General features: G+C 42.3%; 1 protein-coding gene across 1 annotated transcript; it reads left to right on the top strand.

The window, feature by feature from the left end:
* Positions 1-1,317: 1,317 nt before the first annotated feature.
* Positions 1,318-23,154, top strand: tiparp (TCDD-inducible poly(ADP-ribose) polymerase). Its single transcript, XM_034224597.1, is given in 13 exon segments — positions 1,318-1,615; positions 3,171-4,212; positions 13,080-13,269; positions 13,741-13,928; positions 16,692-16,794; positions 16,796-16,992; positions 19,354-19,417; positions 19,419-19,484; positions 19,486-19,506; positions 19,508-19,582; positions 19,584-19,615; positions 21,942-22,011; positions 22,013-23,154. Coding segments are annotated over 12 exon segments (2,142 nt in total). The 5' UTR covers positions 1,318-1,615; positions 3,171-3,196; the 3' UTR covers positions 22,133-23,154.
* The last annotated feature ends 1,007 nt before the right edge of the window (positions 23,155-24,161 follow it).

Genomic DNA, 24,161 nt, shown 5'->3' with positions numbered 1-24,161 from the left:
ACCCTTTTACAAGAACTTAGTCAACAACATGTTAAAATGTAAAGATTGTGCAATGTTTGAGACAGATTATTACACAATGTTTCACAGTAAAATGTCCTCATTTGCATTACATATCTACAGGGTCAAGTCCTTTTACTTCAGATGAGTATTTACTTTTATGCTGCTTTATTTGTTCATGACAGTTAAGAGATACATATTGTACTATTTTTTCCACATGTATCTGACAGCTGTTAGATTAAGATGTACTTGATTAAAAAAAAGATGCACATAAGGCAGCTCCAATTAGCTCCAAGTTAAAAACAAAAAACACAAGGTAATATTAAAATAGAAATATTTGTCAATACAAATGTGGTTTTGGTTGGATTCTCAGTACTTATTTTGTTAATAATGGGGGCATATTGCTTTGATTCTAGGTCAAATTGTGCCTAACTCATCTCTATAACCTCCAGAGACCCACCCATTAATTGTTGTCCTCTGTGGAGCACATTAGGTTTTGGTACATTACTTTGAGGTTATACATGTCACAGCATTAAGTCCAAGTGTATTCCACAGAGGACATCCTGGGATTTTCAAACATATGACATATGTGGGGGTGTGGCTTTGAAAAAGATTTTTTTATTGTATTTGTGAAATTTCCCCCAAAAATACAACATCTGTTCCCACCTCTGATGTTATGACATTTCTTGTTTTTTTTAACTTAATTTAACAACAGTGTTCACAACAACATCAGAAAAAGATCCCATCCATGTACTGAGGCGTATTATATAAAAAATGAAAAAAGTAATTAAATAAATAAATATAACAGATAAATAATTAAATAAATGAAAATGCAATAACAAAAATATATGTAAATAAATAAAAATAAATACATTGAATTAAAAAACACAAGTGGTCACAAAGGATTTTTGCTTAAAGACGCTTTACAAAGTTTAACAAATAAAATTGATTTAAAAAAATGTAATTCACTTTTCATTAGTGCCGTAAATAGTGTATGTAAATAGTTTGCCAAAGTCATTTCATTAAAGAATCCAATAAATACGGGAGAGATTTTGAGAAAAATAAATGTGTGAATGTGATTTTTGCCAATATAGGCCTAATCAAATAATTATTCAGTGTTGTTGATGTTCTCCATTTGATTTTATATTATCATCTGTTTAATAAATGGTGTTGTCCTCTCGTTCAGTTCGGTTTTTATACTCCGAGGATCTCCACCATGGGATCTCCACCCATGGATGTATAATAAGTCTCCACCCCATCCCCCAGCAGCTCTTCCGCTCCCAAGCCGCCTCCCTCGCTCTGAAGCCCCGCCTGAGAGCAGGTTACGGGGCGGGGCCTGGCGCTGCGGAGCCGGGGAAGCGGAGCGTCTCTCCACACAGCTGTGCCTCGCTCTTTGTCGGTCTGCGCTCCTCTCCTGCGCCTTTCTATCCGGTACAAGGATACAAAGAGAGGGACATGTGAGCGAGCAACACGAGGAAGCATTACCGGACTAGCAGAGTCCAGACACGGATACTTTAATCTCCAGACTGGATACGGAGCTCCGCCGATGTACGCACTGGATTTAACGCAGAGAAGAGTGTCGAGAGCAGGGGGGAGAGGGGCGGACTTTGTTGCGCAGGTAGGTTTTTTTTTCGTCTCGTTGTGTCTGAGAAATGTCGAAAAGGGGTCCGGTGGAAGAACTGCGCTTTAAAAAAAATCGCTCTGCGTACTGCGGGGCTTCTCTATGCGGGTTTTAATGCGTTTAAACTCCGTACAGATTGGCTAAAAAAGTGTTTGTTCGCTAGTGTGTTGAAATAAAGCTCCGGGGTGCCCCGTTTATCTTTTGTCGCTGCTCCGCCGCAGTGCCTGGTGTCTGTGTGTGTGTGTGTGTGTGGGGGGGGTGGGGGGGGGGGGGGGGGGAGAAGACTGTAGCCTACGTGCAAACTTGCTCGGGCAGCGCTTTGTAAGCGGCACGTAGACGGCAGGGCCCGCGTATCGGACTCCCGTGATCAAAATATATGGTCCCTGGAGAGGGGGGGTTTTGTTACAGCGATGATTTTATCGCTCGCTCGGAGGCGCAGCTGTAATTACAGGCATGACGTTAGAGAGACCAGACACACACCAGAGAGAGTAGCAGCGAAAGACTCAGTCCCATCAAATATTCACATTTTTTAAATCATTTTAATCTGAAACTGGTGACTCTGGTCTCAAATTCCCTACAGCAGGATTATGTCATTTATTCCGCTTCAATTACCGGCTGCAAGTAGCTTCATGAACCCGCTCCTCTCCAGGACTCTGATACACGAGGATATCCTGATGTGTCTTTAATGTGGCTGATATTAATGAATCCTGCGGGTCATTACGGGCTAAGCCTGTTGGGAGAAGTACTCAGATCCTTCACTTTTGTAAAACTACAAATACTATGCTATTAAAATACTCCACTACAAGTAAAAGTCCTGATTTCAAAATGATACTCCTGTTAAAGTAAAAAAGTATCGGCAACAAAATGGACTTAAAGTACAATAGTAGGCCTACTCATCCTGCACAATGTCCCATTTCAGAATAATTAAAAGGACATACATATTATCATCTAGTTTACTCGTTATGCAACATTGATCTTTTTATAATAGTATTATTTTATCCTGTTTTTATACATGTAATAGCATACATGTAACCGATGTGGAGCAAGACACTTGAAAGACTGTGTAGACTACTACTGCATTATATTATATCAGCATATCATGTGTTTTTATATATAGTAACTGTGAGAGTTAAATAAATGTAAATGGAGTAAAAAATACTATATTCGCCTCTGAAATCTAGTGGAGTAAAAAAATACCATATTCGCCTCTGAAATCTAGTGGAGTAAAAGTATATGAAATAGAAATACTCAAAAGTACAAATATGTCAAAAAAAATACTTGGTGTTAATGCACTTAGTCACTTCCCACCACTGGGGATCAGTGTGTTTGTTGTGCTCTGAGGGGTGGCACTGGTTTCGTTTCAGCATAGATACTGTTTTCCTTTCCAGGAAAGGAAAGATGAGTGTTCACATTTATTTTTACATCAGACCAACAAACTATTAATCACCGCTTTATGCACTGAGATGACTTCACCTTGGAAACTAAGATTATTGGATTATAGGTGCCTATGTCTTTTTATGACCACCTCTCCTTTTCTTTCTCTTTCCTTCAGGACGGTCAGGGTTTAAGGAGGGCAACATGGATAAAACTTTGCACATTCTCCAGAAATCTGCAGACGGTGTACTACCGACTGGGATCTCCCTGGATATGAGTTTAAACATGGACACAGGGGAAGACTTTACGGAACAGCAGATCGTGGGGCTCCCGGACAAAATACCTCTGGTGAAACCTTATTTCAAGAAGAAGCAGAGGAAATTGGACGCCAAATGCCTCCACCGTGCCCTAGAGGATCCCATCCTGACCACATTACTGAGCACGGACGTGCTGGTCTCCGGGGATGGGGTCTTTGTTCCCCGGAACCATCCGAGTCGGACTCCAGGAAGCCTGTGTGCAGCGGCCGTGGTGAAGCAGACCTGCATGGCCCAGGTATGTCTCAAGTCCCCCGGAGCCGCTGTGGACGCCACCTCTGGGGCTGGGTTATTGACCCGGGACGGTGATGTGGAAATAGCCGATACTACTGCAGAGCTGGAGGAGACAGAGCGGCGGGCGGAGCGACCCAAGATCCCGGATCCCATCCCCCCCAGCCCCTGCTTTCAGCCAAAACTTGGCCTCAGGGCAGCGGGGAGCTCAGTGACAATACCGTCCCCCGGCAGGGATATACGCCCCTCAGTTGCAGCCCAGGTTTCCCACCAGGAGGGGAGCATCAAAAGCAATGACCTCTTAACCTCTGGGCCGAAAACCCTTCCGGTCAAAGACTGCACCCAGGGCCCCCAGGCCCTCCTTCTGCTGCCTGACAAAGGCATCCTATTTGAGGATAAGAGTGAAGAGGCCTCCCTGGACCTGGTGTTCGAGCTGCTCACTCAGCTCCAATATCACACACACCAGTCAGACTCTGTGGACATCTGTGTGGATTTCCTCCAAGGACTGTGTGTGTACGGTAATGACTGTGCCCACCACCACACCGTGCTGCCGTACTACTGGCAGATCCGCAGGACCTGCACCCAGACGTGGCAGAGCATGGCGGACGAGTCCCAGGAACAGCTGGAGAGGCTGTACTGCAACCCGGACAATGAGCAAGTCAGGCTCAAGTTTCAGTAAGTGTTCCGCTTCATTGAAACCTGTATCACTCTATATTGTGTTTATCTATGTTTAGATATAAGATCTTTTCTGTTTGCTGTCTGTACCTGTGGGCACGGGGTTCATTCACTTTCAATTCAATCATCTCAAAATGGGAACTGAAATCAGAGGTGGAAGAATTACTCAGCCTTTTCCCTTAAATCAAAGTAGTGTTTCTACATATTACTAGTACAAAAGTTTTGGCATCACAATATGCTTGAAGTACAAAAATAGAAAGTACTTATAGTGCAGCCCATTTCAGAATCATATTTACGAAATGACTGGATTGCGTTCATCACAGCTGGTAAAGGTTGTTTTATTTTTTGTACAAAACAGAATTGCTTTCCGATATCTTACAAAATCGTGTATTTACTCGTTTTTTTATACATGCAATAGCCTTTTAGTATAGTTGTTTGTCAGCATGTACTTTTAGATTTACAAAGGGACCTTAAGATAAATGTAGTGGAGTAAAAAGTACAATATTTTCAGTTTAAAATTATATTCTAAAGTACAAATATGTCAAAAATGAATATGTGAAGTGAATATACTTTCCATCAATGGTAAATCCTGCTGAAAAGGCTACTGTGTTGTAAATTGATATAGGGACATTGTTGCCGTGTCACAAGTACCCATGAATTAACAAATATTTGACACTTGTGACACGGCAACAATGGAGCAGTAAGCTGAGCGATAAGCACTTCTGGTTGTTGGAAACAGTAGACCTCGGCCGGCTTCCTCTTTGGTTTCACCGACGCCGACTAACCTCCCAGCTGTTCTGCAAACCTGTGTCTCGTGTCACACTTGCCGTAAATGTGTGTATTGGTCTATTGATCTCCCTTGCGTGTGTGTTTTTTGGCTTTCTTGTAGTTAATGTTTAACTGACATACATTTTTACTGGAACCGCTTGTGTGTTGTCACGCCACTCCATCTCTGCATATTTACCAGTGGTGAAAAGTAACTTAAGTACATTTATTCAAGTTCTTTCTTGACATTTTTGTACTTTACTTGAGTATTTCCATTTAAAGCTACTTTATACTTGTCAACTACATTTTAAGAGGCAAACATTTTACTTTTTACATATGCTATGATGATACGGTATAATGCAGTACTATACTACTAATAACCACACTATTAAAAGTATCTACATTTGTCCACACTGAGAAACTACAATGCTAAAAGGCTCTTAAATTATATTAAATAATCATATAATACTATGAAAAGATAAATTCTGCATGATGAGTACTTTTACTTTTGATGCTTGAAGTACGTTTAGTTTTGTGTCTACCGTGACATTTACACGCTTTATCATGTTCATACCCCAAAAAGCACAATAGGGCCTCTTCAAGTAACATTTTCAAAATCAGTACTTTTACCTGTAATGTCCTATTTTAAAAACCATAGTGTTTTTGTACTTTTACTTCAGCAAAGGATCTGAGTACTCGGTCCAACACTTATCTACTTCCTGTATCTCCCTGCTCCCCCTGTGATTGGCCGAGACTTTGCGCCACTCATGGCAGAGAAGCTGTGAACTTCCATGACCCCCTTGTTGCCTTGTGCGGTCACTGACACAGACGCAGTTGGCAGCTTCTCCCCTTCCCTCGGTCATAGACATGCACGCCAATGTGTACACACACACACACACACACACACACACACACACACACACACACACACACTGCTGCTGCTTGGCACGCAGAAGCTCACACGAAGTGGAGCTCAGTGGCTTGCAGTGCTCACACGCACGCCTTTTAGCAGACAGGGATAAAACTCTCTTTCACTCTCACACACACCCACATAGATACACACACATGCATGCGATTGAAAGCCTCAGTGGGGTGACATAAAGGAGCATGCACCACTTCCTATGAAACTGTACTGCAGGCAGGCACACTCACACACTCGCACAACATGGAGCACCTTGTTATGAACCCTGGCTGTTTTATCGTTTATTCTGCTTATAATAAATGTTACTTTAATAAATCGTTAACCCTATCTTTAACCATGATGTCATGCGACTATTTTCATGGAAATCAAGGATCACTTTCATTAACAATTATTATTCTGAATATTTTCTCAGTGAAAATAGTGCAACAAACTCAGAAACATGGCACTTTACTATCTCATTAAAAACAAGAAAGTCCTCAACAGAGCATGTTTTTAAAAATATTATTTTGATGAATCCTTTTAAAAACGAATCCTCTCACTGTTTCAGGCTGTTGTTCGTAGTGTTTCCTGTTTCAATAGTTATTACAGGAAGAGGTTGAACATACAGATATTGTTGGGCTTAACTCTGTGAGGAGGACCACAGGTGGAAATGAGCTATTAGCTATAATCTGGCATATTGCATCTCTTGTCTTTGCTGAGATTAATGTATTTGTATGCTTGGCCCTTCTATAAATACATACATAATAAGAATTTGTTTTTGTAGTTTAAACAAACCAAAAAAAACATCAGTTCACTATCCCACAAACTAGAGCACGTTTTGTTTTGAAAAAATGACTTTGAGGTAATCCATTATCAAATTGAGTTGTCTGCTTCAGGCAGTTACGTGTTTGATTAAAGTGTAGCAGGCACGGCTTTAAATTGTCCATTTTGATGATTTCAAGTATGATCTCTAATGTACTTTATTTAGATTGTTTTTCAAAATGCATCCTAATGGAAGTGTTTTTCGTCGTTGCAGCACGTTTGCACCTGTAGTCAGAACAGATTTAAACCCCGTCATAGTGACATTATCCTCTGAATCGTGTAAAGATGACACAGCGTTATCCCGCTATTCCCTCAAACTATCATACACGTCTTTCAACTATCAAATCAATCAAATGGAATTGATATTGACATTTGTTTCAGGTTGCCTTATAAGGTGTACAGCATTCATCAACATCTGTCCTTAGACCCTCGCAGGAAAAGTCCCAAATAAACTACAAAATTAATGAGAATTTTTTTTAGAAACCTAAAAAATATAATACATTCACATCATATTCAGTCCAAATGTTAGAAAATATATTTCTCTTGAAAAGAAAATGGATCAAAGTGCATGGGAACAATGGTCCAGGTGTCGCCTGGCCTTATGAACTAAGCCCTTTGAGTGCCCGTGTGCGTTTGTCTTCTGGTTATGCCTGTGTTGACACCACACACACACACACACACACACACACACGTTTGCGTAAGATTTGTATGTCTGACTTGTTGACTCCCTTTTTTTTCAACTGAAACTCTATGCAAAGTGCATTTTGCTTCACAAACAGGATATGCACCTGGTGGTGTTAATCCACATTCTTCGCAGGCCGTGTGTGTGTGTTACACTCTTACAGGAACATCTGGCTCATTCAACTGACACTAAAGTAGAAAGACTAGACGCTTATTGTCGTAATTATCTAACTTTTGCTTTAGGAAACCTCCTGTATTATTCACTATTTAACACGATTTGAGTTTTCTTTTATATAGCTATACAAGCTGTTCATTTGATTTTCTTAGTGTTATTTTCTTAGTTTAGTCGACCACTAACATATTCTCTGATAATTGGTTGTCACAAGTCTTGACACAGCTAGAAACTGACTGAACTCGTGCTCATTTCCACTTAATTACGCCATGCCAGACACTTGCAACACATTTCAAATGTTGGCTGAAACTCTTAGACAGGTTTGAGAGTCAACACTTGACATGACGTAAAACCTTTTCAATCACACACACATGCATTCTGTGATGAACAGTGTTTGTATGTTTTTTGGCGACATGAAGTCAACACTAGCTAATCCCTGACTGTGTAGTGTTTGTTTCAAAGTGTTGAACTCTTCTTAACCTGTGTTTATTCACACCACAGGTTAGGACTTTAAATAGGTGGTGGTGCTGCCTCAGGTGGATGTGAATGTTATTTAAATGGTTTGTTGGGGGGATGTATTATATAACACAGAAAAAAATTGAAACAAATTCAGTTGATGGAAAACAGTTGTCATCACATAACACCCATAACACACCACTCTACCTCCCACCCAACGACTCACACTAACACACTCACGTACATGTATTTTAAGTGCCGGTGCTTCCTTTTTTTGCAATCTTAAAGAGGCTCTATTATACTTGTTGGGGTTTTCTCTTTCCTGTAGTGTGTAATATAGGTTTTTGTGTATGTAAATAGTTTGCCAAGGCTAAAATCTCTAAAGCAAGTTCTTTGAGTAAAGTCAGTATTGGTTAAAGGTCTGGGAAAATGTGCGGCATACACACATTTACTCTGTGCGTTGTGTTTTCCTGGGTGTGTGTGCGAGCTCTTTTGATACTCTTCTTTAGAAACGCAAACCAGCCTATCTTCTTATGCAGGCAACTGCACACACACACAGGGTGAATATCACCGTGGTTACCACATCCAAATGATAACATCGTTAGCGATCTAAAGAGCAGCAGATTACTTAACAAGCCCTACTGTCGGTATGGCAACACAGAACTGTTTTGCCATCTGCCCCGTGTGTTTGTGTTCGGTTCAGAGTGAGTGGTTTTTAGTGTGTCTGCATCTGATTATATGTCCTGTCCGGCTCATTGTGTGAGTGTGTGTTCTGCGCTGAGCTGTTCCCATGTGTGTATGATCCATAGCGCAGGTTAATCCCATCCATATGATGAGCAGGTCCGGCTAATCCTCCTTCGTCATGAACTCAGCAGTTAGGGGGAATGTCGCAGTCATCGCTTCTTAAAGTTGTACCTTGATCATCTTCCGCTGTAGACGTGTGTGTGTGTGTGTGTGTGTGTGTGTGTGTGTGTGGTGTGTGTGTGTGTGTGTGTGTGAGAAAGGGTACATAAAATCCGCTCCTCTGTTACAGGAAAACACATTCAGCACCAAATCTCCTATAATCACAGCAATTTTCTGTAATATATTTGTAAGGAGGGCTTGAAAAAATGATTTATACCTGTTTTTTTTACTTGTGTGTGTGTGAGCAATTGAGAGAGCCTCTTTTGTCGGCTAGGTGATAAAAAGCCTTGCTTGTCATTAACTGACATAAAGAGTCACCGAGTACCAAGGGCAGAGTGACCTGACACCAAGGTGTGTGTGATTGCGTGGGTGTGTGTGTTTATATCGCAGGGGGATTCCGTGTCACCTCATTGTATAACGATTCAAAGAAAATCAAGGATGGTTGTGTCTACGAGAAGCTTGTGTGCCGGTGGTGATTGTGCGTGTGTGAAAGGGGGCGGTGGCAAGATAATCAAACATCGTGTGTGTGTGTGTGTGTGTCGTGTCAGACAGCCCATGTCATGAATCAGTCGGGCGAGGTCTGGGTCGCTCTGCTCCTATTACTCAGTCTGCCTTCATTTTTCCTCCTTTATGGATATTTCCTCCTGCACATCTCCTCCCCCTCTTTTACTCCCCTCTCCGTCTTTGTATCTCCTTTTTTTGATCCCTCGGGGGCCTCGAGAGGTGCAAGAGATGTGGGGTGTGTGTGAGATTTGCCTCAGCACTCATCTCTTTTTCAAGTGTCACTAAGTGTTATTTTTAATGTCAAACTCGGTTATCTTCCGATCTAACGCCACATTTTTTCACGATTTGCGCCCTGAAAAGAACATTTAATGGGAGGTTTAAAATGGAAAGGACACTGTGAACTTTTGGTCTGAAAAGAAACGCACACATTACAAACGAGACGACCTGGGACACGCAGGAGACATTTATTCCTGTTCTCTTTGTGTGTAAAAAATCAAATGAGCCATATTTGAATAGATAACTGAGATGAGCTCTGACATGAGGAAATAACACCAACCCACGACATCAAGCTGTCTGTGTGTGTGAGAGAAACAAGCCTTCGTCAGCAGATTGGGTTGACTTATCAAGGCGTGACAGGGTGAAGTTTGCGCGTGTGTACATGAATCTGTCGAAAGAATGTGCGAGTGACTGAGCTCTCGTGTTATTTTTTTTTCCCTAGCCCGAGACGTTCACAATAGCATGACTGATGCTGGTATGCGGGTCCGTGTGCGTGTGTAGCCGTGAGAAAGTTCAAAGGTGTGTGTGTGTGTGTGGGGGAACCAACAGCCAGTGAGTTATTTTAAAGAGGCCCTATTATGCGTTTTGGAATCTTCCCTTTCCTGTTGTGTGTTATACAGGTTTGTGTGCATGTAAATGGTCGGCAAAGGCTAAAATCCCGGTGTTCCCTCCAGAGCGAGTTTTCAGAAAGATGGTGAAAAGAGGTGCTACAACACAGGCAGTATGATTAGAACAAGTTAGCCTTCAGGGCCTTTTTCTTTCTCCTTTAGCATACAAACACCCCTCCCTAGTCAGGGTTTTCCGTTCGCACGTCATGTAAACCTCCTCGGACGAGTCGCCTTTTCTGTTGACTTTCGTGTGTGCGCACAAAATTCAAACGGCCGCCTTTTCAAGCGCGGTCTTGAAAGTGTCAGCCATGCCAGAGTGGGAGTGCCTCTCCGTGTCCCTATCCAAGTTTTTGATTGGCCTTCGGCTTTGAAAGCACCGAATCTCAGTGCACTTAATTTAACTGCCGGAATTTTATTTTTAGAAACTAGTCTGGGAGCGAGGGAGGGGAAAGGACGCTGTGAAAGGCTTGACTGACCTCTTTAGAGACCTGTCTTCGTCTGTCTCTGTGTGTGAGACAGTGACTAGGTTTTACCCACACACACACACTCGTACACAACACAGCGTCCCAGGCAGAAACTGTTTCTGTACTGTGAGACAGAGGAAAAGAGAGAAGCAGGTGCATTTTTCCTTTTCAATACACAGAGAAGCTGTGAAACGGGGAACAGGGCAAAACCGATGAACAAATGGAGAACAAATTAAGAGAACAAAGTGAGCAGCAGAGAACAGGCTGACCAGAAGTGCTGAAAAGGATGTTCTTTTTTCACACTTATTTGTTCCTGCCACATTTTCAGTTTCTTGGTGACCCTTTCCACTGCGCTCTCTCTTCTATGTATCCGTTCTCGCTCCGCATGAAACCGAAAACATGGATTCTTAGTTATTTTTGAAATGCTTGAATGCAGTTTAGAAAGATATCCAGGATATCTGCGTTATGCATCTGCCTGGTCTTTCTGGTCATCTGACTCACTCCCCATGCAGTTACTGTTTTGTTTCTTCATTTGCTTGGTGAAGAAAATCTTATTTCACTTCCTCTTCACCAGACGCAGCCTCAGTGTTACTTGGCAGAAACACTGAGTCGTAAAACTTTGTATATAATTAGTATTCATATCAGTTTTGGACTCGGCACGCCTCATTATCAGAAAAGGGATCGAAACTGATGGGACCTCAGAGACCAGTAATTGCACTTGCAGGAGATGAAACTGAATATTTATATCACTGTTCCATTATGATATGAGGTTTCACTTCTTCAGGCCATTGAAATATATTACTCAGCAAGGTCCACACACACGCACTCAGCTTTTTGAGTATTATCGTTCACTTCATTTACATGCTTTTTCTGGAACGAACCTAACGGCACACATCACGGGAACGAAACTCCCACTCACACATTTCCAGACGGACCCACACTCCCCAATGTCTAACCTTTGACTTGACATCCAATTAGTTTCCCGGCAAAGATCAATGAGCCCATTAACACCGTCATGCTGTGTGTTTGTGTGCTTTGTAAAGTTTGCATGTGGCTATGTGGTGTGTGGATGCATGTGTGTGTTTAAAGGTGTGTGTGTTTGTGTCTGCCTCTCTGTCTGGCTGATGTCCATGGCATAGCGTGCCAGTCTGCGATGCCCACATTTACGTGAGTGGTACGTCTGACCCAGAAAGGATTTGCCACAGGCCCTATGGAGAGCTAATGTAGAGAGACTGATGCACACACATTCAGAACATACACACCCAACGGGGCTATGACCCATGCGTTTTGAGACAGAGGGGTTAAGGGAGGTTGTATCCACATGATAACATATTTTTGTTTCCACCATTTATATACTTGCTAAGAGGGATGCTAACACTTTAGCATTTGGCAAAAACATTGCTCTTTAGCTTATCATGGCTCTCAGGAAAACCACTGTCAGTATCACAAAATAAGAGGGAAACATGTGAAGGTATATCACGACATGTTTGGAAAAATGCTCTTTGCTGAGATAGATGAGAAGAACGATACCACTCTCATGTCTGCAAGCTAATGTGAAGCTACAGTTAGCAGCATGTTAGCTTCTTTAGCATAAAGGCAGAACACAAGGGAAAACCACTGAACAGCAAGATCCCTCTTCCCCTAATTAAAACATCTCTCTTATATAAACATGTTATATTGTTAAAATATAAGCTAACCTGCTGCTACCATAAGCAGCAGGTTAGCTTTGCTCATATCTGGTTGCTTCATATTTCGACTACATGGGAAAAGTATCAGTCTTGTCATCTAATTCTTAGCTTAAATGAGCATATCCTAAAATGTCCTTTAAAGTGTTGCTGACATTCCTCCTCTCACATATTTCTACAGATGTTTAACTATTCCTATAGCCATCATGCTACACAGTAAAACATCAGAAATGACGTATTACTTGGCAGTTTTCCTTCTGATATACATAATGACAGAATCTCTTATGTTCGTATCTTATCTTACTTTTACCTTAGTAAACTAAGATTATTATGTTAATGCATTTTGGTGTGTGTGCTTCCTTCTACTTTCTGCATTTGATTTAGTCATGTGGTTGATACTGTCATGCTTTGTGACTCACAGTGAGTGAGCAATTAGAGGTTTTGGTCGTCTTGCTCCAGGGCACTCGGGTCAAATTTAAGGTTTCCTGGAATTCAAGTACAAGGTCACCATGACACAGCCACATGTGAGCCAACAGTGTCATTGTACATCATGCTTTTTCTCACCGACTGGCTGCAGGAGTTCTTTTTTGTTTAATTTTTAACCATGCTTTTTTTACTTTTGTGTTCCAGGGGTCGTGTGTTTTCCCTAGACTTTAGTGCGATGCGTGTGTGTGACCTGGAATTTGACCGTGTACGACGACTCACCACTCCCGCCAGCCCTCACGCCGCGCCCACAACAAACCCCAACCCCACCCCAGCTGTCACACAGTGATGGAAGTACTACTGCAGGGACAACTTTGGCTGGAGGGAATACTCCGAGGTAAGCAATTATGTGTGTGTTCATATGTACGCTTTATGAACACAAGTACGCTTTATGAACACAAGGGCAGACATCAATTGATTGTCTCTAGCCACTGTGATGGGATTGATTTAGATACATACATATACACCGTATATGTTGCCAACTCCCTTTAGATTTAAACCACAACCACTTCTACATGATACAATTGCTACATTAATTTGCTGGCCGATAAAAGAGAGAGTGTTACATAGTGATGTCATTATGGCCTGGAAGATATTTATTTCACCAAAGTAAAGATTGACTGTTTTCTATCAATGTTAGGTATGTCCCATGATGACGTTGTTATCAGATCAGCTTTTGTTGTTATCTGAACATCGCCCCACGCATCACACGACATTTCTCTCTTGCTCCTTCCACGGTTGAATGAAAATGCACAATAGTCAACATGATAAACAAAAGAGTCTAATCTCTTCTTCCTCTTCTACACAGCCGGTGGTGAAGCTCATAGAGGAGGCGAGTACGAGGGGTCTCAAGGAGGTGCGCTTCATTACGCTACAGAACCAGTACATCCTCAACATCAGGGAGGGCTTCCAGCAGAACGCCGTGTTCGGGTTCAGGCGGCAGATCAAGAAGAGGCCCATGTTCATGTCCTCTGTGATGCTGACACCACACCTACAGTAAGAGACATTTAACACCTGATATCACTGTAGCCACTGCCTCAAATAAGAACATATGTTATATAAAAAGCCGAGCTTGGATGCTACCGAGTTGTTGTTTTTTTGCCTTTTTCTTTATAGTTGTGATCTATCAGAATCCATCTGCACAAATTATAAAATGACATTAAAAACAATCAATAAAAAGCCAAGAGACTAAAATAAATCTAAAACAAGCTAATATAGAATAAGACGGGTGTAAATGAACTAATTAAAGTTACAGAGCCGTGTGAGATGTGGAATTTATTTCATCGAAAGCAGCGGCGAAAATAAAACTCTTTAGTCTGGATTTAAAACAGTTTCAGCGGATCTGCAGATTTCTTGTTCCAGGTAAACGAAGCATAGAAACTGAACTTGAAACTATTATTTCCTGTTCAAACCTCGCCGAGTGCCGTTTAGCACTCTGATGTTCACCTTGTAAGAGAACGTTCCGTATTTTGGATATGAAACCCCATTAGCATTAAATGGTAAATGGACTGTACTTGTATAGCGCTTTATCAGTCTTTAAGACCCCTCAAAGCGCTTTACATACTACATGCATTCACACCCATTCATACAGAGCAGTGTACTTTGTACCACACACACACACACACACAGTGAGCTCTTCAGTTTGTGATACACTGTCTCCCTGTGGCTCTCTGTGTCCTGTGACTCGCTGTTTGGAGACACGCAGGCACACTCTGGTCGGTACACATTGCTAATGTCGCATTCAGGGCTGAATACACTGTCTGAACACCACGTTCACCTTTTAATCTGTTCTAATGCGGCTATACAAAGGTTTTGGTGCATTGAACAGACCTGTCCTGTGCAGGGGGAAGGCTGACCCTGAATAATTACATGATAAGGCAATACCAGAGGTACACAGAGAGAGTAGAGCGATTAGTTAATTTCCGATTCATATTTCATCTTATTTGTCTCATAACTAGTCAGAAAGTCTGCGAATAAGATCGGATCACTTCTTTGAGGACATTTCTGCAAGTTTCCTCTTTCAGCTGCTGTTTTATTCCTGAAACACCAGATTGGAAACAAGTGGCGTCATCTCACCCCGTTTGCAGAGTGTTCACTTCCTGTGTGTCCGAGCTGGCAGCTGCAGTCCGAGCACGATCTGTTCCCGCAGGGCCAGTGACGGGCGAGAGAAGAGGAACAAAATGGAGGGCAGGAGAGAAGCAGGCAGAAAAATGACACGGTGGAAACGGGAGATAGAGACAGTTGGATAGAGAGCACAGCGAGAGGAAAAGAGGCAGAGAGAGAGAGAGAGAGGGAGGGAGGAGAGAGAGAGAGAGAGGGGGAATAAATGGTTTCCAGACTGGGTAGAGAGCTGCTGAGAGAAGCGGTGACATTTTGAGGGGTTTGTTCCTGGGACCTTTTCATTAGTTTTTTAGTGTGTTAATCATTTAGCAGGAACTGATCACAAACACTTTAGGAACAAAATGCAATGATGGCTCAAGTTGTTTTCCAATGCAGTGTCCTCGCAAGTGACCAAAATAAGTGTGTGTGCATCAGGAACAGTGTGTGCTAGGCATTGAGGTCATTAGCTTTGATTGGCCACCCCTCCCCACCTCTCTCCCTCTCCTTCTGTCATCCCTCCCCCCCCCGACGATGTTATTTTCAGCCAACTCTCCCTCCCCCGGTCACCGCACCATACTTTCTCACTCTTTTCCTTTCTCTGCATCTCCATCAGTCCCTTGTTATCTGTCCCTTTCTCATTTCACACTTGTTTTCTGCCGCAGTGTGTGCTGTGATCTCTCTCACGGGGAATAGAGACATCGATTTTGGGGGAGAGATCTAGGTCGGACAGATGAGATAAAAGGGAGAAAGAGAGATGAGAAAACTGTCTCAGAGATTCGCTGATGACTGTCTCTTGACGACACACACACACACACACACACACACACACACACACACGACTGAAAGGGCTAACAGCATCTACACTTAGCGATAACGTGACAGCTAAACCACTGTTATCGACTGCCACAATAGCTTTTTCGTCACTTTCATGACAGCTCCGCAATTAGCTTTTTTATTCTGTTCTCCGCTCGCCTCCCTGTTGTCTTGTCGGGGGTCTCGTTTCATTCCTGCTGTTTTGTTTGGTCGGTGGCGACTGCTGTGGAGCGGTGATGTCATTGTTGAGAGTTGGAAGCAACACGATTTTGGACGTGTTGCAGCAGACGGCGGTTTAGTTTAACGTTGCAATGCAGCTTTGATTGGAAACATATGGAGAAAGGAGTGTTGAGATGAGACTGTGATGACTAGTTTATAGTTTGAGATTAAAGAGGACATACTGTACTGTGCACATGTTCAGGTTCAAATGTATATGTTGTGTCTCTCCTGTGACATGTTTACATGCTTTAATGTTCAAAGAGGTATGTATTTGTTCTCATACTGCCTGTGCTGCAGCATATATAGTTATTTTGAGGTAGAATATCCTCGGGAAATGAACTGCTTGACATTAAATATAAAAAAATTGTAAAACCAAGCTTGTTGACTTATTGATTAAAGTTATTTAAATGAAATAATGGTACGTGTACTCAACATTTAAGGGTCTCCATTTCCCATCATTAGCACAACATTTATGTATTTTTTTATATTGCAACAAAATGTAATGAGAAATAAAATAAACATTTCCACTTTTTAAGGGAAAAAAAGCAAAACCATATATGTATCACAAACTTTTAAGAGTGTGTCAATTGTTTAATTTGAACACCCTTTCTCTCTCTGTCTCTTTAGGACTTTGGGTGCCCTCCCTTCATCTCCCCTCATCTCCTCATCCTCCTCTTTGTCCTCGTCAATGGAACTCTCCGTGTCGCACCCCCTCTCGCCGACCACCACCAACCCCCCCTAGCCTTTTCCCGGAGACGTGGTTGCCCATGACGATGAGCCAGGACTTCCTGCAGGTGCCGGTGTCCCGCGAGGACCGGAGCTACCGGACTGTTTACAGCCTTTTCCACAAAACCGTGTCAGAGACCAAGTTCAGGATCCTCAAGATCCAGCGAGTACAGAACCCCTTCCTCTGGGAGAAATACAAGAGGTGAGTCCAGGAGCCTTGTACCTTTTTTATAAATTATCATTATATTAATACACATTTTAAACGAAGTATTGTTCAGCAGGATCATTTTCACATATTACCACTTTATGGTTTTTGAAGTAAAAAGCTAACATTAGGCTATAAAGGAACTACAGCACGGTCACATGACTTCACGTCCGGTAAGCTAAAGGCGGCTAATGTTTGGCGTGATGACGTTTAGTCTTATTTAGACACTTGTTATTGGCAACACAACGCTAAGTAATTCCCGAGTTTTGAGGCCTCGTTCCTGCCCCCCTCTTCAGAACACAGAGTAAAACAAACATAAGTAATAAAAGATAAATATAAATCACATGAAAGCAATTATTTTTAAGTGTTATTTATTAGAGCAGACAGTGTTTGCAGCTCTGATCTCCTCAGGCAGGTCTTTTTAAAGTTTAAGAGCCCTGACAGTAGCGGTAAGGGACATAAAGCAATAAAAAGGTTTGATGAATAGCTCGGAGAAAGGCCTCTCAGGTAGCCAGTGTGAGGAAGCATGAATTGTTGCGATGTGGTTATTCTTAGCAGCAGCGTTTTGAACGAGCTGGAGGCGGGAGATCATCTCTTAATCTAAACTCAGAATCATGCAGCGTTTCCATCAATCATAACCAATGGCGCCTTATCTCAAAACATTTTAAGGTTCTCTGTGGTCTTAGTGTCTTCATGCTTTTGCGTGCACACTTCTACAATGTGTGTTGCAGCTGTGGCGTGTGACCTTTGATGCATCTGTGGCTGTTTTATTAAAGGTTACTCTGCTTAACTGCTGGAGCTCTTATGAGCATGCTATGATTATAAGTGGTGGGCAAGCACAGAGAGATGTTTGTCATGTTGATGTTTATGGGATGTTGTTATTGCCCCGAAGTGGTGCTAAAGTTGTAGGCAAGATGTCAGATGTTAAGCTTTCGATCCAGATTTCTGTTGATCTCAAAATACTTCCAACACAGTATTGACTTGACACAGTATTGACTTGCAGAAAGAAACATCATCTGTGGACGACAAACACAGGGTGCATGAGGAACAATGTGAGGAGAGGGGGACAGAGGAACATGGCGAATGAGAGCCTGTGTGAGAAAGTGTTGGCAGTGGTGAATGAACACATGAAGAGAGGGACATGTTTGGAGAGGATGTGGCAATGATGAGGATGTCACAATGATCTGGCACCATCAGCTGTGACAGTTATACTCTCACACACTGCCTGGTACCACAGGCTTTCACAATGACTGGCACTGCGTGTGTGTGTGTGTGTGTGTGTGTGTGTGTGTGTGTTTCCTCTTCCCACACTCATGAAAGGGAAGCTATAACTGCTAGTTTGCGTGTGTTTGCTTTTTTAAAGAAAGGAAGTTGAACAGCTTCAACGCAAAAATGGATCATATGATATTGAAAATGTGTGTATGTGTGTTAATGATTTGCAGTGTGTGTCTGTGTCAGGTCTCCAGGGTCACAGGAGGTCACGCCGGGGTCACAGCCTCTCTGCTCTGACAGGCTTTCTGTGTGTGTGTGTTGGGGTGTGTGTGTGTGTGTGTTGTGTGTGTGTGTGTGTGTGTGTGTGTGTGTGGTGTGGGTGTGTGTGTGTGTGTGTGTGTGTGTGTGTGTGGTGTGTGTGTGGTGTGTGTGTGTGTGTGTGTGTGTGGTGTGTGTGTGGTGTGTGTGTGTGTGTGTGTGTGTGGTGTGTGTGTGTGTGTGTGTGTGTGTGTGTGTGTGTGTGTGTGTGTGTGGTGTGTGTGTGTGTGTGTGTGGTGTGTGTGTGTGTGTGTGTGTGTGTGTGTGTGTGTGCGTACACATTAGGCCATATGTTCTTAGCCAGTCGATAGTAAACAAGGCTGTGGTCACAACCTCTGTGGGTTTGACGGCTGCAGCTGTAGTTCATCACCTGAGCGATGGTCTGTCTGTGAGCCGAGTCTCATCAAGAAGAGTACAGAACGTTTTGACATTTTAATGTTTATTGTCAAGGGGCGGAATCTAATATCCAAACACTGGAGATTATTTTTCTAAAGAATCTTCCATGCAAAAATCTTTGTCTCTTCAATAAGCAAGATTTTCTGCTTTTTAAAGCATTGTGATGAATGTGATTACATTTGTGTGGAATTAAAATGTATTTTTACATGCACAGTTAAATGATTGCAAATACAGATTTTTTTAATTGCATGAAAAAGGGAATTTTGTCAAATAAGGTGAATGACTAAAAAAGGGTCATTTATAAAAATTAAATACAATGTAATTCAAGATATATTGTAACCCTGGTGTAATGATACATGTTTTATGGCCAGATACACGGCCCTAATGTTGTCTTGTTAAAATGAATAATAATAATCATTTTCATATCCACAGGAAGAAGGAGTACATGTCCCGGCGTCTGTCTGAGATGGACCGGCTGCTGAGCGAGCGGCACCTATTTCCACGGCACCTCGGCCGACGTGGTGGAGGGGATCTGCAAACACAACTTCGACCCCCGGGTGTGGCGGGAAACACGCCACCATGTTCGGGACAGGGGTCCTACTTCGCCCGCAAAGCTGTCTACTCTCACAACTTCTCCAAGCGCTCGCCCAAAGGAGTCCACTGCAATGTTCCTGGCCAAAGTCCTCACTGGAAGGTGTGTGTGTGTGTGTGTGTGTGTGTGTGTGTGTGTGTGTGTGTGTGTGTGTGTGTGTGTGTGTGTGTGTGTGTGTGTGTGTGTGTGGTGTGTGTGTGTGTGTGTGTGTGTGTGTGTGTGTGTGTGTGTGTGTGTGTGTGTGTGTGTGTGTGTGTGTGTGTGTGTGTGTGTGTGTGTGTGTGTGTGTGTGTGTGTGTGTGTGTGTGTGTGTAGTGTGTGTGTGGTGTGTGTGTGTGGGTGTGTGTGTGTGTGTGTGTGTGTGTGTGTGTGTGTGTGTGTGTGTGTGTGTGTGTGTGTGTGTGTGTGTGTGTGTGTGTGTGTGTGTGTGTGTGTGACTGTGGTTGACCCAGTTAAACGGGGGGGAGGAAGTCTCTGATTATGGATTTTTCTTTTCTCTTTTACACGTTAATCACTACAAAAAAAGGTGTTGATGATAGGGTATTAATGTTTTATCACTGTATTAGTAATTCATATCCCTATTTAGATAAGTTTAATTGGCAAGAGGAAAATATATGTTCAGTATTTTTGAGGTTATTATTCATGATAAAATTGCAAAATGTACCCTAAATTAGGAACATTTTCCATTTCCTTTTTATTATATTTTAACTTTACAGACTGAGAAAACAAGACATTTAAAGACAGATATCTTTGAGAAACAAGGATGGACATTTTATTTGAATCTATATGAAAATAAATAATAACAAGTATAACAAGTAGTTTATTTTAAATTTCAAATATTTGAGTAATTTTTCAGACAACAATAGCAGAAAATGCTGTTTTTTTGCCCCCTTAAGTTAGTGGAAAATGCGCTGCTTTTTTATTATTAGTGATATTTTATTAGAATCTGTAAAAGATTATTTATTGACAGTTTATTTTCTTTTTATTAGGGGTTTCATTTAATTTCAAACCTTTATTTATACAGATAAATCCCATTGAGATCATTGATCTCTTTTTCAAGGGAGACCTGCTCAAGTAGTTCCACATGAAACATAAAAACATAAATAGAAGAACAAAAGGACATCATACAGCATCATTTACATAATTATCCACATAAACAGGTACCAACAGCTTCCGATTGACTAGCATCCAACCGAGCTTTAAAAACATTTAGTGGCACCAGATTGTTTCAGTTTCCATTTAATTTGCAGACTATTCCAAGACAGAGGAGCTGCGCATCTAAAAGCTGTCTTCCCTAAGACAGTCCTAGCAGTTGGCACATTTAATAAAACCACAGCATGCGATCTCAGGCAGTAGCCACTTACAATTTTCCGTGAGATCAGGGAGCAGATATAAGATGGAAGTTTCCCTAACATGGCTTTGTATATAAAAATGTACCAGTGACTGAGCCTCCGTACAGTTAGTGAAAGCAAACCAGCCCTTGCATACAGGGTACAGTGATGCGTTAATGCTTTACAGTTTGTCTCAGTGCACTGTGATACGGGTTACGTGTTTTAGTGTCCCTAATTCTATGTATTTATGTAAATAAGTTCCCTATAACACATATGCTATCAAGATTCATGTACAGAACACATGACTATTAATTTGGATCATGGAAATCCGGAGCTACTTTTCCATAAACCATCATTCAGTCACGCTATGGGCCACGCTGCTCCCTCAAAACAAGTCAAATCTCCTCCACACATGTAAAACAGCTGATTTGGCTGCCCCCATCAGACCGAGCCCAGCTCAGTCTGCAGTGCCCCCCCCCCCCCCTCCAGACCAAGAAGTTATCTGCACAGCGAGGGTTAACTGAAACACTATCTGGCACTGAACCCCCCCCCCCCCCCCCCCTCCTCCTCTGTCTGTAGCTTAAAAATGTTCTTATTTTAATATGATTTATGTATGACCCATGGCAAGTGGAACAAAGATAGAGATTTATGGAAGTCTTTAGGGTTTGTCATTAATATTTAAGAGAGGGAAAAACAATCTGGTTTACAATGCGCTGGCTCAGTTCATATACTACATTTGTTTCGTGCACTTACGGCATATGCTTATATTATTTAAGGTGCCCTAAAGCACACAGACGAGCAGCAGCCTTGTAATCAGCAAATGTATTCCAGTCCTTTTATAAGAATTATTCTAACGTAACTCTCAGACTTGTAGTTATATAATTAAAATACCAAAGCCATTGCTGACCAGTTATCATTTAAATAGGACGTTTTGTGCTTGTTTTCAGGTTCATATTAGTGGTTAGTGTTTCGACTGTGACATGTCTCCATGCTTTAATGCTCAAAAAGCTCTTTTATTTTTCTCATACGGAAACAAGAGGAACCCCCCCATAATAGAGCGTCTTTAACTTACTCTCCTCTTCTTCTATGTTATGCAGGTTTACTGTAGGAAATCCCTCCATGCGACGACCCCCACCCATCAACCTCCGCGACCCCTCCAGTGACCTCCTACGACTCCTGCGTGGACAACTGGGTGGACCCGCAGATCTACGTCATCTTCAACGACGACCAGAGCTACCCGTACTTCATCATCCACTACGAGGAGGTACCGGGCACCGTCGCTGTGTGAGCGTCAGACCTGGGACTGTCTGAATCTGGAAACCCCTCACCTTACAGTCTGTCACGGTGCCAGGCGGGCGGAGTTTTCCCCACCTCAGATGCAAAAGGAAACAGTTTTTGACACGGTGATATTTAGAGTACTTTTAGCTGTTGCTGAAACGGACTCTATTGGAATCTCTTTGTCGGACTGAGCTTCAAACATCTGCCGCTCCGACAGTCGAGGAAATGACAACTGGATCAGACTGGACTGTAAGGAAGCGGATCAGACTGGACAAAAACTGGACCTACAAACGGACGACACCATCCGTGTTCAGAGGTGGGCGACCACAACCGGACTGGACTTTGCTTTACAGGATTTTAGCGGTGATCACCACAGGATTTGATCTACCTTATTTCGGAGCAGAAGCAGGAAAAACCAAACGGAGTCGTCGTAACCGTGATTTGACTGCAAGTCGTATGGCTGTAACTAAACTCCCATCAGGACAGGGAGCGTCCTGCCAGTACTGTGAAGCCGGCTGTATTATCCCCAGGAAGCAGCAACACAAACATTAAACTCCCCGTCATTCTCTTACAACAAATCATCGTGAGTGTTAACCCAGCCTCCGGACAATTTTTTTTTTGTGCTGCGTGTTTTTTTATTTAGTGGAAACGGATCTCGTGGCCTCTTCAGTCGGACATTGAACGTGAGTTTCGGCGGGACTTTTACACATCCGTAGAAAAAGAAAACCTCCCGGCAGAGGTTTCATACCAGTGCTGTGCCTGGTCAGCGTTTATGCCTTTGTGCCCTCCGTTTCAGCTCCTGGCGGGGGGGGGGCTGAAGAGGTGACCCGTTTCCCGCTGAGACCCCCCCCCCCCCGGAACTCATCTCTCTTGGACCACTCTCTCTCTCTGAGACAGTAGACATGTTTTATTGAAACTGTACAGACGTCCTCTTTGTTATATTTGAACTGTGTGCCTTTTGTTCATAAAAAAATTATTTATGTTAGTTTAATGTAACATTGATTTAATAAAGAATCTAAAAGGAAAAAAAGATTTAATGTTTTTGTGCTTTTTTCAGATCATGTCAAATCACATTTAATGTTAAAGGCGGCTATATTTGTAAGTTTGTTTAGAGTTAGATGGAACAATTACATTTTTGGGGGGGCTAATGTCTAAGTAACAGAAAGGACAATACGCTACACATCTATATTTTGTATACATAAATAAACCAACGATATGATTCACAATATTTATTTAAATGTTTTCGTATTGCTTCCGCTAAGAAATAATAGTCCGTTCCTCTGCCAACAGCAACGCAACTTAAAATCCCTGTTAGTGTTTACTTCCTGTCTGTCTTCTTCTGCTGTTCCCTTCAGTGTTTACTTCCTGTCTGTCTTCTTCTGCTGTTCCCTTCAGTGTTTACTTCCTGTCTGTCTTCTTCTGCTGTTCCCTTCAGTGTTTACTTCCTGTCTGTCTTCTTCTGCTGTCCCCTGTTAGTGTTTACGACCTGTCTGTCTTCTTCTGCTGTTCCCTTCAGTGTTTACTTCCTGTCTGTCTGTCTTCTGCTGTTTCCTTCAGTGTTTACTTCCTGTCTGTCTGTCTTCTTCTGCTGTTTCCTTCAGTGTTTACTTCCTGTCTGTCTTCTGCTGTTCCCTTTAGTGTTTACTTCTTGTCTGTCTTCTTCTGCTGTTTCCTTCAGTGTTTACTTCCTGTCTGTCTTCTTCTGCTGTTCCCTTTAGTGTTTTCTTCCTGTCTGTCTTCTTCTGCTGTTTCCTTCAGTGTTTACTTCCTGTCTGTCTTCTTCTGCTGTTCCCTTTAGTGTTTACTTCCTGTCTGTCTTCTTCTGCTGTTCCCTTTAGTGTTTACTTCCTGTCTGTCTTCTTCTGCTGTTCCCTGTTAGTGTTTACGTCCTATCTGTCTTCTTCTGCTGTTCCTTTCTGTGTTTACTTCCTGTCTGTCTGTCTTCTTCTGCTGTTCCCATCTGTGTTTACTTCCTGTCTGTCTGTCTTTCTGCTGTTCCCTTTAGTGTTTCTTCCTGTCTGTCTTCTTCTGCTGTTTCC

Source organism: Gymnodraco acuticeps, unplaced genomic scaffold (assembly GCF_902827175.1).
Source record: "Gymnodraco acuticeps unplaced genomic scaffold, fGymAcu1.1, whole genome shotgun sequence".
NCBI classification, from domain to species: domain Eukaryota; kingdom Metazoa; phylum Chordata; class Actinopteri; order Perciformes; family Bathydraconidae; genus Gymnodraco; species Gymnodraco acuticeps.
This window is presented reverse-complemented; position numbering and strand designations above follow the sequence as displayed.